The sequence below is a fragment of the Myzus persicae genome, unplaced genomic scaffold (assembly GCF_001856785.1).
Source record: "Myzus persicae strain clone G006 unplaced genomic scaffold, MPER_G0061.0, whole genome shotgun sequence".
NCBI lineage: Eukaryota > Metazoa > Arthropoda > Insecta > Hemiptera > Aphididae > Myzus > Myzus persicae.
The window spans coordinates 1-18135 of record NW_019100736.1 but is presented as its reverse complement, the minus strand read 5'-3'; the positions used below and the strand labels follow the sequence as shown (position 1 = coordinate 18135).

Below are 18135 nucleotides of genomic sequence, written 5' to 3'. Positions count from 1 at the left end.
CTATTGTAGGTACAACAAATATTAATTTCAATGGTTACAATACAACACAATAGTTATTGCGGGTATGTTATCATGTAATATAGATATAGACGATTTTTAAAAGGGGGTTGAGAGTTTAACGCCTAGAAATGATTGGATACTAATAAACACATTATCCAGTGTATAATATACTTAATAAATTGCCAAGATCTGAAATATTAACTTCACATTTTTTCCCTAGATTTCATTAATAATTGTATTAATTTGTTTCAAATTTTCAAAATATTTAATTTATAATGCTCAATTACGACTTACCATAATAGTTTTACGCCTGGGATAATATTTGAAAGTGAACTTTTTAAAGAGGTTTGTATTAGCGTCTAGCATTGAAAATAATTAATCTAAAATTTAAATAAATAAATAAACTAAATCAGTTTTCTTCGAAAACTTTGTTTCCCAATCGTCATCAGAAAAAAACATGTTAATATAATGTCCACCTAGTACATTTTAAATATGCAGTAAGTTTGAATAATTATTTTCAAGCAATAATAACAAAAATATTTTTAATTATATTAAGTAGGTTCCTACTTATAAAAAATCCATAGCATTACAGTCACAAGAACTATTATTATCACTAATTTATTTATTAATGTATTGATGTTTGATACGCAAAAAAAATATGTAATAATAATCTTAAAAATATTTTAAATTGAATATAGGTAATATATTATATAATATGATTTATGAGTCATAATAAAAAAATAACATTAATAATCAATTTTGTGTATTGTCATATTGAAGCATAAAAAAATGATTTAAAAACATTTTGGCATATGAATATATTAATTAAGTGTAAATGAGATGATAACCAATTTAAATAATCTCTTTTTTATGTTTTAAGCTAATAAATATTTTATTTTACTGTACCAATTTCAAAATACACGAAACTAATAATTATTATTTATTATTAACTGGAGACTCCGAGAGACTTTTTTTTACCTTGGATTATTTAACCGGAATATTTAGTATCTAGATTTTTTTTCCGATTGCCTATATGAATTATGATTATTATTTTTCAGATAGTTGTAGACATTCCAAAAACCATTGACGATAATGCAATGGTCGATATAATCAGATACAACCGAATTAAGAAGGAGAAAAAATCGTCTGCAAGTGTTTCTTCACCTTCAAATTCTATTCGTATTTACACCATTGTATGATGTACCTTTTGATACCCATGAAGTGGACTATGGAATGTTTCAACAAGACGATGTCAAAAATACGAAAACCAGTAATAAAGATAAACCGGAATTAACTGCTGGACAACAAGTCTGACAACACTTTGTTTAGCTAAATTTTACCTGATCGACCTCTTAATTAAACACTGAAACTTTAATTGTAATATGTACACAAATTATTACACAGGTATTACACACCTACCTTGTGTATTTTAACTTTTAAATTTAAGAATTAAATTAAATCAATTTACATATTATTCAACTGTTTAAACATTTGTTTTTACAACATACAGTTGTTAAGCTTGCCTGATATTTTTTAACTTTTAGTAATTTAATTATAGTTATTATATTTTAAAGAAAAATGAAAAAAAAATGTAATTATGTGCTATGTTTATTACTGTAAATTAACTTTAAACCTTCAGAAATAGGTACACAATTTCTTGTGCTGCTGCACTTTTCTTTTGTGGTTTTAATTCTTTCTTTAAGCTTCAACAATTCATGGAAGTATTCAATTTTTTTTATAATATTCTTTAAAAATAATTTCTCATTAAACAGTTTTTAATGACAGCTTTTCTTAAGCTCTAACAGTGTGCTGTAAATAAATGCTTTGGTAAATGTTATTGTTCATGTATTAATCCTTCTACTTTCCCATTATTACTATTTAATATGAATGTAAAATAAACTAATATTATTAAATATTTTTTGAAATACAATTTTTAAATTGTCTTCGATATTAATCTAATAAATTCCCCTTCTACTAATTGATATTTATCTGTAAATATTTGAGACTACTTCAATGTCTTAGAATTTATTTTATACTATTACTTTACTGAATTTTGTGATTATGTTATGTTTTACTATTTAATCTTATTATTTTTATTACTTTTATTATTATTATTATTAATCAATCACTAATGCGGTTGCTTGATGACCAATACATTTTTTTATATTATATAGAATACCTATGTTTTATTTTTATTTAAATTGAAAATGAAGTATAGTTTGGTTTAATTACTTATAGTATTTTACTCAGTCTATGGATCACCACTCACAGAGAACATCCCCCATCATGCCAATCACTGCTTCTACAATGCAACTTAGGTCACCTACAGTGTGTTTACCCACACCCATTTGATTATTATTTAGTATTAACCATAATTCGAGTTGCCTTTTTTTTGCCTCTGATTTCATATCTTGCAAGTATTGTATATTTTATATTAGCAGTCAGCCGAATATTGAACAATTTCTTAAATATAGGTTGTTAACAACCCCCCCCCCACAAAAAAAACCAGGAGCCATGATTTTTTTTTAACTGATAATTTTCGGCGAAATCAAATATGATAAAACACCTACTTACTATTATAGCTTAGTAGTGTTAGTATGAAATATTGATACCTACCTGCGTTCTGTGATAATATAGGTAATATAAATCTATGATATTCACTGACATTTTCTGTTTTTCTTTATAATTAATGTTGGCATTAAAAATAAATTGAAATTTTTACTCATCAATATAATTCAAATTTTGATGTAATATATTATTATTTAAGTGATGTGTGACAAATTACAATAAGTGAAACAAAAACTGAGTACTTCAAAATGTTTCAATTATAATAATTCTTTACACATGTAGGTTTATATTGGGCTATGTCTTTATTAGCATTGGCACCATGATTGTAGTAGGTCTACTGTAGTAATATAGTATTGATGTATGCATGATAAAGACATTTATAAATGTACATTTCGAAATCCATGTTTTAGTTTTCAAACAATTGTAATATGTAAATAATTTTAGTTGTAAGCTAACTATCTACTATTATAATTAACTTCATTTTTAAAACAATTACTTTTTATGCTATAGAATATTGTCTTGGCTGGGGAGGAAATTATGCCGATATAACAATTAACATTACTCTTCCCTAGGCTTCACTCTTCTTTTAAGTGGCCCATCATGGCATTTAATGTTTCACTTAATGTGACACCAATGTCAGTCACATTGAAGATAACTAAATAAGTTTAGCTTATTTCTTAATTTCTTAATTTTAACACATCATTTACAGTATCAAGTAATTTAATATATTAATTTTTTTTTACTCAAATTTTCTTAAGAAATATTGTACAAAAATCTCACAAGAGCGGAGGAAAAATAAAAGCTAAACAATAATTTAAAAAATAAAACACAGACAATTATTATGATTTCCACATGATATCCTCATTAAATAATATTTTTAAATTTGCTATGTAAATCGTTAAGGGGACTGATAAATCCGTGTTCTTTTCCACGTCTACAATTATCACGATTTTCATTTTAACATTTTTTTGAAAACTATACTTGTACTAATTATTAACTATAAAAATTAATTTTCACTTTTCACTTATTTATATTTGTATTTTCTCAACCGAATTCATTTTACTCTCTCCCGCAAACACAGCTTATGTAGTTATGTTATGTAAATACTAATGAAGTAGGTAATAAACTAATAACCGATATAAAATATAAATGCATGTACAGTTTTCAACATTTTTTTTTTAGAATGAAAATAGTGTTAATTACGTATGACACGGGTGTTTAGAATTAGAAACAGCTTTTGATTCACCCTTTTTTAGTTAGTATAATTGTGAAAAAAATGAATAATGTAAGAGAAATTTGAATATCGTTTCATTCACAAATTATTTTATATCTAATACAAATTTTATTTAAATTTAAAATTGCTTTACGTATAAGTTTTATTGTGCTAATCTAAATAGTGATTACTGATTGGACTTTAACACTTGGGGACACATACAGGAAAATTAGAACGTCTGGTTACTTTATTATTCTAGTCTTTTTTTTTATAGATCTTTTAATACCAAAGAGGCAAAATTACCTAAAAAAGTATGGTTTATTAGTGATGAAGCAAATTAAAAAAAAAACTAAAATTTAATAAAATTGTATGAATGTTAAGTTTTGTTATGCAATAGCTTCGGGTATGTTTGTTTTATGAGGTATAGTTAGTAGAATATCAGTGTTTGTGCAGTGTTTAAAATACCATTTATTAAGTAACTTAAATTTATACCTAATTATATAAAAAATAGTATGCAGCAGTAGGTACGAGAAAAGTATTAAAATTAAAAATACATTATAACCAGGGTTCGGATTTTATAGCATTTGCTACTTATTATAGGATAGAGATAAAATTAGCTATAAAAATTATAAATTTGTTATTTGCACCAGGGACTCTAAATATGAAATTTCATTTTGCTATTTTTTGTATATTTGAAGAATTTTAGAATTTTAGTGCTATTTTTAAAGTTTTGGTGTTATGTTTTGCTAATATTCTTAATTCAACGCTTTATTTTCAATTTTTCATAAATCTCGTTTATATTGAATGACAAATAGTATTCATTAATGCGAATCAATAAGAAAAATTCTCACGTCATTTTCGTTTCATATTATATAACATGTAATAAATCTATTTTTAAATAGTCCGACGATGTCGAATCTTATCTTCTTATCTGTTATTATTCCACATAATTGTAGATTTTATAATATACCGTGGTAGTACTGTCGTACGTATTTCAGCGTCAGTCGTTTCTCCGTATCGTTTGATTTCGTTTCATATTCGTTCATTACTCGATTGTGTATTATTTGTTTTTCAATTTCGATATTTAACGTATAATGCCGAAAGATAAAAATAAAACATCGAACTATTCGAGACTAAGACATTTTGTGTCTGAGTTTGGTGATGAGGTTTTTTCGATTGACGCAAGTATTCTGTTTTGCAAAATTGTGCGAATGTAAGGTTAATAGTGACAAAAAGTTTATAGATAAAGTATTTTTTAAGTATTCACCTATTACATCGGTTGATGTTGAACGTTTCTTTTCAACCTACAAGTCATTGTTGATAAACAACCACCGGAATTTAAAATTTGAAAATTTGGCAAAACACTTAATCATACAGTGTAACTCAGGAACAAATAAATAAAATATTATTTAACTAATAAATAATAATTACTTGAATTTTATTCTTATTCACTCGGATAATTTTAAATAGTTGGGTACAAACGATGTCATAATTCAAGGTATCAAGTTATTCGGTACATACAAATTTTTTTAAACCGACAACGGAGATTTTAGTGTTTTTTTATAAATAAATGATTTAATAAAGTCATATGATAAATTGAATAAAATTTGGATTTGTTTTTATTTTTATTTGTTGCTATTTTTTATGTTTTTAGGGCATATTTATAAAGCATATTTTACGGTTTTTTTGGTGATATAAAATCCGAACCTTAATTATAACAGTTATAACATTTTTTCAATTCTTCTTATCTCCTATATTATTTAAGTGAAAACTTCTTTAGGCACGTTTAGCACTTTTTGTGGGTACTGAATTGAACTGAGCTGTCACGCTCGGCTTTGTAACACTCAAGTCGACTAAGCATGAGAGGTACAGTCAGCAGAGCGAGAGGGAAAGATAGTCGAAGCGTCACTGCCACACTCGCTCGCAGAATTGTTAGGTTAGGTTAAGTTAGCACGGCCAAGCATAGTAAGTCAGCGCAGAGGCTAATGGCAAATGGCTCAATGGTGCTAAGGGTCACGAGGGCATACAGAACTGTATCCTTCTAGGCAGTGACGTTACTAGCTTCCATGCCCCCGATCACGCCACTAGCGAAGGAACGTACCGCATTCCAGAACTCGAAAAACAAGTTACAAGAACTCCAAGGCTCGCGAAGAGGAACGATGTTAGCATGGTGTCTACACATGCAATTAATTCAAGATTTTGAATTCCCGCCATGTGTGGGTAGTATATGTTTTATTTTATGTTATCGTTTTCATGTGCACGTAACGGTGCGTTCCACAGTTGCAGCCGTCGTCGGCGGACGCTTATCAGGCGTTCGTGTGCGACCGGCCAGCTGTGGAATCATTATTAATGTTTTCATTTTTTTTTTCGGTTATGTTCAAAACTTTAAGTTTTTCATTTAGTCATGCTTTCAGTGCCACAAAGTTCCTAGTTTTTCCATTGTTTATTGTTTAGTGTGATGACACTGAAAGACCATTCATTTCATTTTGTCGTTTGTTCTTGTCCGTTACATGACCTTCACTTCATATAAGGCCACTGTCCAGTCAGCTTATTTTCGTGTTCGTACAACACTAGTTACATGTTCTGTTTGCAGTCGTCCCAAACCACGTTGTTGTGATTTTGTGAATCCATCGTCTGGTAATTATCGTTCCGTGTATTTTCATTGCTATCAATAACTTGTTATTCCCTAGTCTAGGGAAGTCAAATTACAAGCGATTTGTGCATTGATTCAACGTGTTTTGGTGTATCTCATCGCTCGTGGGAACAGTAGTGTATGCTAGAGATCATGTCCCGGCTGCATTCAGTGTTTTCTATTGTGAAGTCTTCGTTAAAAGTTGTCGGCACACATTCGCACGTACGCAGGGTCAATTTGTTTTTTTATTGTAACTTATTTGACATAACTACAGGCCCTGGTGCGGTAGCGTGGGTGTAAAACCAGGTGTGTGTCTCAACTGTCATGTGAGTATTGGTCGACCAAATGCCTGTGTGTATGACCGACAGGTCTTATATTATTGCCATATTTTTTGTAGCTATACATACATATTGATTTATTTTACATTATATTTATTTATTTGAAACTGATACTATCATTTTTATATATTGCATTATTATTATATCAAATAACTGGCTGTGATTTTTATTATTATATTGCCGGAGAGGACCCAGCAAGCAGTAGCGACGTGACGAATAACCACTAGTTAAGTAACACTAATGTAGGCGAAGCCCAATGAGTAGGGTTAGAACCCCTACAATGTGTAACTAGGGAGAAATAATAAAGGCCGGTTATGGAAGGTGTGCCCCCAGGACCACCTATTATTTCATAATGTAAAGTTTTTTAATAAACGACAGGAACCTGGAGGAAGTAATGCTAACGAAGTCCCCTCCAGATTTCCCCTTGCTTTAAAAAAAAAAGGTTAGGTTAGGTTAGACCCCCCCCTCTACGGAACCCACCTTGACGTGGTGGGGGGCTCACAGGCCATTAATTTGGTCTATGCTAAGAGTTCTCCACTCACTGTACGGCTGATACCCGTACAGAAAACTCGGGAAACCATAAAATAGCCCTTTTTAGAACTTTACAAATTAAATCCACCCGAGCGCACCGGTCTCGTTCACGCTACCCGATCGGACTTCGGTGACAGACGCCACTTCGTTAAGCGGGCCTGACAACGAGGAAGTTGTTAACATCCGTATTGTAAATAAGAAACATCCCCGAAGTGTGTACCAGGACCGAGACGCCGGACGTAACGTTCCTCACTCCCCGGACTGTATAATATTTTGTATAAACGTAAAATATAAACCAGACGTGATAACTTATTAAGTGTTATTCTTTTGAACGCCGGTCCATTGAGACTGTGCCGTTTCAAGACCCAACCTACCTGCTACAGGTGCCTGCAGAGAGGACACTTAGGGGCAAGCTGCACCGCTACCGAAATAAGTAGAAAATGCTACAGAGGTGGAAGACCAGGGCATATTGCGAAAGAGTGTTCTGGGGCAACCCGGAGCCCGATCTCAACCACCACGGTCCCAGCTGATTCAAAGCCGGCCCAGGAGAAAGAGCCAGCTGGCTCTGGGATACTAACATCATCATGACGTTCCTGATGCAGTGCAACCTCAAAAATTGCAGTGTGGCGCAGGACCTCATTCCCCAGTATATGGTTGAGGAACAGATCAGCATCGTCCTATTAAGCGATCCATACAGGGTGAATACTGACTCCAACGAATGGACCGCCAGTTCAGGTTCAAGCTAAAGCAGCTTTACATCGCAAGCGACGATGTGTCGCTGGCCAACGTGCTGATTGACTCAGAAATTGTCTCTGCGCGCATCAGCGGAGTTCATTTGTATAGCTGCTACGTGTCCCCCAACCAGCCAGTCGAAGCTTCTACCTATTTTCTCCAGCGACTTGATGATAGCATCAGGACCATCAGCCGTTTCTAGTAACTAGAGACCTAATCTAACCTTCCGCCTGGGGTAACTGGATGAGCAACAGGAGGGGGGGGGATGAATAAGGCTTAATGCTTGATTCTCTATTGCTTGTGATAGTGAACTCCGGTTTCCGGATTCTTCGCAAGAGGCGTCAGCTCCATAATTGAGCTCACACTGGCATCCGAGTCACTAGCCAGCGACATTAGTAACTGGAGGGTCATGATATCGGTATTCAACAACAGCGATCACCACTACATCTGCTTTACCCTCAACGCCAACACACCGAACCCGCCTTTCTCCCCCACCAGTGTCCGTGGTTGGAACATCTCCGGCGGAATCGATGTTGAAGCAGTCCGCATAGGTCTGCTGATCGCGGAATAGCTTGACGGATGGCACCAGTACGATGTGCAAGACTTTGGGAGCGTCAATTCTCCAATCTAGGATAAGCAGGGCGTGTAACTTTGCCCTTCCCAAACGTCAGGCCCCGAAGCCAGGAAAGCTGCCAGTCCACTGGTGGAACGCGGAAATCCACCTTCTCCGAGCTGAGTGCGTGAGGGCCAAAGGTGAGAATGGTTGAACGAATGACGAGCCTACGACGATGAACAAACACAGACTTCGACGATGAACGCGCAAGTGCTGAGCTAGAGAAAATTCACACTGGTTACGTCGAGGCTAAGAAGCAGCTCAAGCACGTGATCTCTCAAAGCAAAAACAGCTTGTTGGAATGAGCTTACAACGTCTATGGACCAAGACCCCTTCGGGAAGTCTTACAAACTAGTAATGTGGAAGCTTAGGGGACCTCCAGCAATCACCACCATGGAGCAACAGACGCTTGAGGCAGTAATCGGCACACTGTTCCCATCATACCAGCGCAGAGCTGTAGAACCAATGGCGCCCGCTGAGTCCATTGTAGCAATTACCCCAGCCGTAGTGGATGCAGCTATCATCAAAGCTAAGGCTAAAAACAAAGCCCCCAGCGTGGGCGGCATCACCAGCCACATTCTCACGGCCGTGCACAAAGCCGATCCCTCCAAGCTGACAGGGTTGTGTAACAATGGCATCGGATGCGGAACCGTTCCGTCCGAGTAGAAAACAACCAGGGTAGTGCTTCTGAGGAAATGCGATAAGCCAGAAGGAGTACCGTCGTCCTACAGACCCATCTGTTTGCTCAACGACGCCGGAAAGCTGTTGGAATCCCTCTTCATGCGAAAACTGGAAGATTTCATAACGAGCAGTGGTGGCCTCTCTCCAAACCATTTTGGGTTTAGAAAGAAGATGTCAACCAACGATGCGATTCGCTGGATGCACAACAACATAGTACAGGAGGTTAACCGTGGTAAATTCTTCCTGGCGATTGGGATCGACATTAAGAACGCTTTTAACTCCATAAAATGGAAACACATCCTGGCTGTGCTGGAAAGATGGGATGTCCCACCATATATATTCCGGATATTTCTTCGTATTTCTCCGCCAGATTTGGAACTACACCAGCTCAGGTGGTGTAAAAACAAATACAACACTCAGGGTTCAACGAAAAAGGATTTATATGGATAGAAACCTTAGGAACTACGTTATACAGCTGCTATTGTCCATCTAGTTCGAGTTTTAAGATCAAAGAATTCCAAGATTTTCTAAACTGTTTAAAATGCAACATAAGGGGATCAAGGCTCCAGTTATAGCCGCAGGAATCTTCAATTCGAAGTCCGGTTACAATTGGAGCAAAATTGACTCTGCTAGAAGACTTGATGACATTCTTGAATATGACAGCGTGCAATCAGGGAGGAGTAAAAACATTCGCAAGGGAGAACTCAGCCACCTTTATCGCCTTGAACTTTTGCAAGTAGTAGCTTATTGGATAAGGTACAGGACTGGAAAGTATTAGACGAAGAATCGCTAAGCCTTTATAAATATATAACTTTCGAATTCGGATGTGAGAAAGTAACAAATCTAGGAAAACACATCGCAAAAAGGTGGAGCTAGAGAAAATACGACGAGGAGAAACTCAGATCATATATAGAAATGATCTCGCTGGAAGATATGGACAATGTGGATAAAGCAACTCATAGGTTAGCGAGAGTTATCGAAGAAGGATGCCACGAAAGCATGCCTAAAGGACCGTATAGAGAAGGGAAAAACCAAATTATTTGTGGACCAAGGAGATCGAGGATCTACGCAAAAAATGCAATTCTACCAGAAGAACATTGAGGAGGAAAAAACGAAAGAGGGATCGGTTTACAACGATAGTGCATACATAGACCACAAAGAAGCAAAAAGAATCTCAGATCCACAAAAGAAAAAAGTAAAAAGGAGAGTTGGAATAAGTTATGTCGTTAGGTGGAGACCAACCCGTGGGGCCTACTATATAGAATAGTTACAAAAAAAGTTTATTGGAAACAAACCAATCCTATTGATAATTATAGCAGGTCGCTTAGAGACGATAATATGTAAATTATTCCCAAGCCACTATCCTATCAAGTGGCCAAAAGTGGAAAAGATAGAGCATTTCCAGAAATAACTGAAGAAGAGATAAAGTTTCAGAATACCAATAGGCAAAGTTCAGGGTCAGGGGTCTGATGGAGTACGTGACATTGTTATAAGAGGCGTTGTGAAATGGAGACCAGATATCCTGTCTAAAGCCCTCAACCAATGTTTTAGAGAAGGTTTGTTCCCTCTAGAATGGAAGACGTCTAGGTTAGTACAGCCCAACAGATTCAATCCTCGTATAGACCAATTTGCTTATTGAACACTGCAGGGAAATTCTTTGAGCGAATAACTAAAAGTAGGCTAGAAGCGCACCTAGAGAACGGAGGTGGATTGAGCGACCAACAGTTTGGCTTCAGCAAGAGAAGGTCAACGGTAGATTCAATAGATAAATCAATGATATTAGTCAAAGAAAAGTCTACAGGCAATCTCCGGCGCAGAGGGGTATGCGTCTTAGTAGCGCTGGATGTGGCAAATGCGTTTAACACTGCTAATTGGCAAAGAATTAACGGAGCATTAGGGAGAAAGGAAGTCCCAAACTACCTGGCTAAGATTATCCGGAGCTATATGAGCGAGCGATTCATAAATTAAGGTTACGACGGTATCAGAGGGGTGAACTATGGCGTACCACATTGGTCGATCATTGGACCGCTATTATGGGACATTATGAACGGCGACCTAGTCAGCGTGGACCTAGGATGGACAGCTCCAGGGTACTCATCGGCTACGCTAGTAGTGTTTGCTGATGACGTGGCCGTTATCGCAACAGGAAAAACTGCGGAAATACTAGAAACAACAACGAACTCAAAACTCGGGGCGGTGTCTCAATGGATGATGAACAGTGGGCTCAAAAAAGCAGCAAACAATATGGAAGCATTGATGCTTACTACGAATAGAGGATATGACGTCCCTAAATTCCAGATCTTGGACACGATAATTTAACCATAGGTACGCCTAATGTACCTTGGGGTGGAGCTCAGCAGAAAGTTGGGACCCAACAGCGGCTACAAAAGCTAAACTACGGCAGAAACACTTGGGAGAATTCTACCAAAAGTCGGAGGAGCTAGACAGAAGGCTAGAAAACCAATAGCCACCGCAATTACAAATCAATTACTATACGCAGCGCCAATATGGGCGGGGGAATTAACGTTTGATGAAAAAAGTTAAAGTCTTGGAAAGTCCACAAAGACAGTTAGCTCTGAGAACAGTGATGGCCTACAGAACCATATTGACCGAAGCCTTATTAGTATTAAGTTAACTGATTCCTACGCACTTGGCAGCACTGGCAAGCCAAATGATATCCAGGGAAAAGATACAGAGAGAAGCGGACAAAAAAAGATTTGAGAGAGTACAGTGGAATGATTGCAAAACGAATGGGATGTGGCGAAAAACGCAGATGGCAAAAAGAATGATTAAAGATGTAAAAAAATGGTCAATTAGGAGATATGATATGGTCGACTACCATACAACACAGATGCTCACCGGATACGGCTGCTCAAGATTCAAGAGGTTCGCTGACTTAAAATGTGTCTATTGTCAATTCAGTAATGGCGACGCAGAGCATGCAATTTTCAAATGCAACAGATGGTGGTCGGTAAGAAAGACACTGGAGGAAGATATCGGTATGCTGTTCGAACCGGAAACAATTGTTGAAGCTATGCTCGAGTGCAAGCGGAAATAGGATGTGATACAGAAGTTTATGAACATGATACTGGCAAAGAAGGAAGAAGAGGAAAAGAAACGACAACAAGATTAAAGAATTACTATAGTTAGTTAAGAGTTAACTGTATTGTGAGCCGAAAGCAAAATTTAGAGGGTTAGGTCAATCTCTTTTTTGTAAAGCATAAAAACAAAACTTGTGATCTTATACAATAAATGAAATGGATGTAGCGGGAAGGACGGCCTCATCAGTGGAGTGCTCCGCTACAGTGCCGTAACTCTAACACAAAAAAAAAAAGATTACGTTAGGTAAGGTTAGGTTAGGTCCCCCGCCCCCGACGAGACCCACCTTGATGTGGTGGGGGGCTCACAGACCATTTACTTGGTCTGTGCTAAGAGGTCTCCACTCTCCACCCTTGCACCGGTCTCGACCATCACTGGTTGATACCGGCAAGCCTTGGCCACCTGCTAACGCCATCAAACGGATACGAAGGAATCCGGAAATCTACCACCGGGGGAGTGATCGATGACCGGTGTCCCAGAAGATCAGGAACACGAACCGAAACCCGATAGATGACGCGAGGCTGGTGCCGTCAGTGGTGGACAAGCTGCAAAAATAAATATGATGAGTACAACCAACAATGATGATGTTATTACTGTAGAAGTTCTGGAGCATCAGCAGTCGTTGGGAGCAGGTGGAACTGGGTTAAAAGCCAGTCCCAACGTGCTTTCGTCACCGAGCAACCGCAACAAACTTGATGAGGGGGTGTCCAGCCAGGCCCCGGATTCTCGCAAAAATGCACCTGCTGAGACAGTCGTACTGCCAGGCACGCAACAGAGGAAGATGACTTTGAAGATGCGATTATTGGGGTCTTCTGTAGCCGCCGATAGTCTAACAAACACGATGATAAAACTGAAGAGCTTGGCGAAGGCTCAGAATAATCTATTGAACTTACTATTCGTGGAGATCAACACAATCTCCGTGCTCAGGCAGACAACGAGGTCTGAAAAAATTAAAGAGTCGATCAAAAACCTCACAGCGCTGGGTCAAAACTGCACTCAAACAGGAAACCATTGCACAGCATTGTAATGGATGCCTGCAAGTTGTCCGAACAAGCCCCCACTGAAACTCCCAAAAAATCAGAGCCTGAGCATCCTACTATCCTTTCCAACCAAGAGGCCATACTAAACATATGCCAGGACCGCAAAGCGTCGATTGCCAATCACAAAGAAGAAATCAATGGCCTGAAAATCTCTCCCGCGCAGATATGACCTACATATGACTAGCGTACTAGATCGAGAGCGCCTTCTACCAACCAGCAAGAAGAAACCAAGGAGAGCATACTACCGACTGAAGATGCGAACTGGAACATTGTGGGAAAAAAAACTAAAACATATGAGAAAAAAACAAAAACTGAGAATGAGCCAAATAGAAGGCGGAATAAGACACTTCTCCCGGACGCGATTCTAGTCAAGTCGGGGCTTGATGAGGAAACGAAAGAAGAACTTAGTTCTTGCCATAAAGAGGGCGAAGAAGGAAGACGCATGGAGAAAACTCTGCGATCTAGTCAAATACGACACACGGGGAAACTATACAAATTAGTAATGGCAAGCTGTCGAGGCCGTGTCACGATGGATGTCAGCAAACGAGTTGACTCCTGCTCCGGAGAAGTCTTAGGGCGTCATCTTGACGGGCAAACACTCCTTCGGGTCACCGAAACTCCTAGTGCAGAGCTTCCAAGTACCAGTGAAACGGGACATCAGGTAACTAGGGATGCAGCTGGACACCCGACTTTCATTCGTGAAACACACCAACCTGGTAGCCGTGGGTGCCAAAAGAGCGGCGGTCGTGCTCGGGAGGCTAATGCCGAACTTCGGGGGCCCCTCTCATGCAAAGCGAAACCAACTCATGAGCATAGTACATAGCCGGCTTCTCTACGGTGCTCCTGCGTGGGTGGAAAGTGTACAAGGTGTCCGAAAATCGGAGGAGGAAACGTCGCTACAGGCCTAGAGGACTGCTGCCCTCAGAGTCGCCAGGTGTTACAGGATGGTATCAGATATGGCGGCGTTGGTCCTGGCTAAAATGCTTCCGGCTTCCCTTCTCGCCAAATCGAGGAAAAGGATAGATGAGTCCAGGAAGAATTTCAACGTTCGGTCCAAGAAGGAAGCAAGAGATAGTCCGGCAGTCACTATGGGATTCTACCCCGAAGGCCAGGTGGACTAGACGGCTAATTCCAGACCTGGCGAAATGGTGGCACCACGGACCGGGTTAAGTGAGCTTCCACATGGCCCAGGCGCTCATGGGCCATGGATGCTTTCAAAAGTATCTATGGTCCAAGGCGAAGGCACGTAGTCTGGCCTGCGTCCACCACTGTACGAAGGATTATGATGACACGGAGCACACAATATTTGTATGTGTCCGTTTTGGGATGAAGACAGAAGAGAGCTTATGGAACTTTTCCGGAGAGAACCCTACTCAGAAGACGTCACCGAACTGCACTGCAGACCCACGCCAGAAGAGCTCCCTGCCTACATACTTCTTCGAAGAACTATCGTAGAGGCTAAGTCCAGAATCGCCACAGCTTTCTCCAAAATGGTAGCGTCCATTATAGCCCGCAAAGAGGAGTTGGAGAGGAGGAGACGAAGTGCTCAAGAAGCTGCGGCAGCAGACTAACTATAAATTTATTTAAGTTAATAACTGCAGGCTGAATGGCTAAAAGCAGGGTGGTTAGAGGCCCCAAAGGCTTTTGCAAAAATATTAACCTCGTGTTGTGTCATGTATATATTATTATTGTATGTTATAATTTTGTGTCAATAAACGATATGAGCGGGGAGGCAGTAATGGGAAGCCATATTTCCCTCCCCGTTGACGATTCCAAAAAAAAAAAAGGTCAGATCAGGTTGTGTCGCTTAGGATGTAAAGATTAACGGTATGCAGGAGCTCCTCCCAGATGATGCATTCAGGAGGCGACGTATCGAGGCGATGGCGGGGGGACAGAGGTTGGCGTTTGGCAAATTGGTGGAGCTGATTCTTGGGCGGAAGAAGAATGCAGAGCGGGCAAGGCAGGCGCGATTATTTTAGTATGGTGACTGAATTTGTGGGCCGAAGGCCAAATATCTAGGGTGGTTAGAGGCCCCCACGTATGTATAGCTATTATGTATGTTGCTATTTGTCAAGGTGAATAAACGATACGGGTTCGGGTGGCAGTATTGTGCTAAACAGTTCCCGCCCGTTACCGGTTTCAAAAGGGGAAAAAAACAAAAAAAAAGATGTTACGATGTGTATGTGTATGGGTGTGTGTGTGTGTGTGTGTGTGTGTGTGTGTGTGTGTGTGTTTGTGTGTGTGTCCGGAGTCTTTATAAATCTATTATTCGTTAACACGTTGAGTGCCGCAGTCGACGGATAGTCGACAATTCTTCTGTTTTTATTCGTGGTTATTCAGTGAAATGCCTATTTTTAAACGTTGTATTCGGATTTTATTTTTGCTTATTTTTAGCAAAGTAATGGTTATTTTTTTTAATTCACTGGAGTAATTTCTACACAATTTTGATTAAGTACATTGTAAAAGTTATTAATTTATCAATATAGAACTCAAAAAACTTGTATTTCGTATTATTAATTTCGCCTTGTTGAAGTTTTCACTTCTGTCGTGTGGTCTGATGCACACACATTTTTTTTAAACACTAATACATCAAAGATTCTGAGCTTAGCCGAAGAAATAATGAAAGCATTGATTTTACAATAATAAGTTTGCTTTTTGCGTGTGTCTCCTGATAACCGGATAATCGGGAAAAAAAAAAATGTGAGAAATCTGGGAATTATTACAATAAACCAGTTTTTGATCAAATTGATAAGATTTTTTTTATTTTTACTTACTAAAAAACGAATAATGGTATATACTAAATACTAAAAATTTTCATCAAATGTTCATATTATTATTTTCAATAAAAACAAAATGTTTGAAATATTTCAATACTCTTTGAGCTACCTATTTATAAACATTTTCGATTTTCGATTTTTTAAACATTTTATCTTTTGCTAAATAATTGTAAATTAAAATTTTTTCGCCGAATCAAAAAAATTCCACATATATTTTTATAACAATAGTAATCAAAAAGTTAACCACAAAGTCATATTTATTTTTATAATCGTTTCAAATTCAAATTTATATGACATTGGATCACCCACTTCGCCTGATTCAAAATGTTCATTATATTATTTTGAATATTCTATACATATAACTTTCAAAATATTTTGGCTCTTTTCAAACTAAATATAGGTTGAATATTTTTTTTCAATTATTTTCATTAATATTGTTCACTCTGTAATATACTTGAACATTGAATTGGTTCATTTAATATAGATTCATTGTACATTTTCATTTTAGCTGTTCAAAAATATTAAAGATACATTTGTACAATTTTTTTTAATACGCGATTAGTCATTTTCATTAAAATTTCAAGAACGGCTCTTTTAGGAATAACTATACATTATCATTTTTGTTCATTATTTCAAAATCGTTATCAACATCAGCTGTTCAATTTGAAATATAAACAATTGTTTATACTCGTATATGTAATTTTAGGTACCTATTTACTAAAAAGTAAATAATATACTTCAAAATAATAATTAAAATATAATTTTCAATGCATAATACGTTATAATATGACCGCAAAACTATTGGCTTTGTCGACTTTTGTACCCATAATAGTATCTTGCGTTGTGAAAAAAAATACATACGAATGTATCAAAAAACCATAATGTTTATGTAGTAAAAATTGAACTCAAACTTTATGTGTTTTTTTAACAAACCAATCTTCTCGTAATAATGAATATAATGCAACGACATTTTATTAACAATTACATAAATTACAAATACATTGTAGGTACCAGGTACCGAGTCCCATAAATTGGCTGTGCACACGGGCACATCATTACACACCAACGCGGTATTACGATATTAGACAAAAATATGAATTATTATATTGTATTGTGCAAACAGTAATGCGGTAAAAAATAAATTAAATTTCACTGTTCCCGCTATGTATTATAAATAGGGTGACCATACGTCCCGTATTATACGGGATTGTCCCGTTTTTCCACTTTGTGTCCCGTTGTCCCGACAAAAGTTATACGGGACGCATTTTGTCCCGTATTTTCAAGTAGGTCTAAGATTAATTTTAGAACAGTCAATTATAAATATTTCACAATTATAAATTAAAAAAATAAATAATATGGTTAAGACAATTTAATTGTCTTTTTTTACCATTGCCATTTTCCGCTTATTTAATTTGTATATTATGTTTTTGTAATTAAGATTTAATTAACTATTACGACGAACAACTCGCCCAAATTCGTCTGAACTGTATTTTAAAATAATAATGTATGTAAGATCGGTTCGAAGATAAATCTATCTAGTGTCACTATCAACATGAAAATATTTATTTGTATTCTATAAAATATGTAATAAATAGGTAAGTTTCAAATTTGTAAACAAAATAATTTCCAATGTCTATCCAACGTACTAATTAATAATCTACAAAAATTTAATTTAATGTTTTACTAAAATTTGGCTAGAATTATATTTCCGAAAGGTAAATGATGGTTGCCCCACACAAAAACTCCCTATTCTCAAGCGAATAAAACGAAAATGATGACTCCTTATTTACACAACAATAATGTTGGCAATGTAAAATTGAGAAAATCTTAAAAACATATGGAATACTAAATTAATTGGAAATAAAGTTTTAGAATAGGTACTAAACTATTTTAATCGAAGTCTCTATGCAT

The 18135-nt window shown here is 36.8% G+C and overlaps 1 protein-coding gene across 1 annotated transcript; it reads left to right on the top strand.

Annotated features, from left to right (window-relative positions):
* The first annotated feature begins 10223 nt into the window (after positions 1-10223).
* Positions 10224-11276, top strand: LOC111042727. The gene is made up of 3 exons (XM_022327426.1): positions 10224-10321; positions 10743-10864; positions 10957-11276. Exons 1-3 carry the CDS (start codon positions 10224-10226, stop codon positions 11274-11276), a joined length of 540 nt encoding a protein of 179 aa, XP_022183118.1.
* The last annotated feature ends 6859 nt before the right edge of the window (positions 11277-18135 follow it).

What these genes read in the sequence shown, in the direction of transcription:
- LOC111042727 (XM_022327426.1), top strand. Translation starts at nt 10,224, where the DNA reads ATGATCTCGCTGGAAGATATGGACAATGTGGATAAAGCAACTCATAGG. An exon ending in GAAAGCATGCCTAAAGGACC is followed by an intron (nt 10,322 to 10,742) that starts GTATAGAGAAGG and finishes ATAAAGTTTCAG; the next exon opens with AATACCAATAGGCAAAGTTC. An exon ending in CAACCAATGTTTTAGAGAAG is followed by an intron (nt 10,865 to 10,956) that starts GTTTGTTCCCTC and finishes TGAACACTGCAG; the next exon opens with GGAAATTCTTTGAGCGAATA.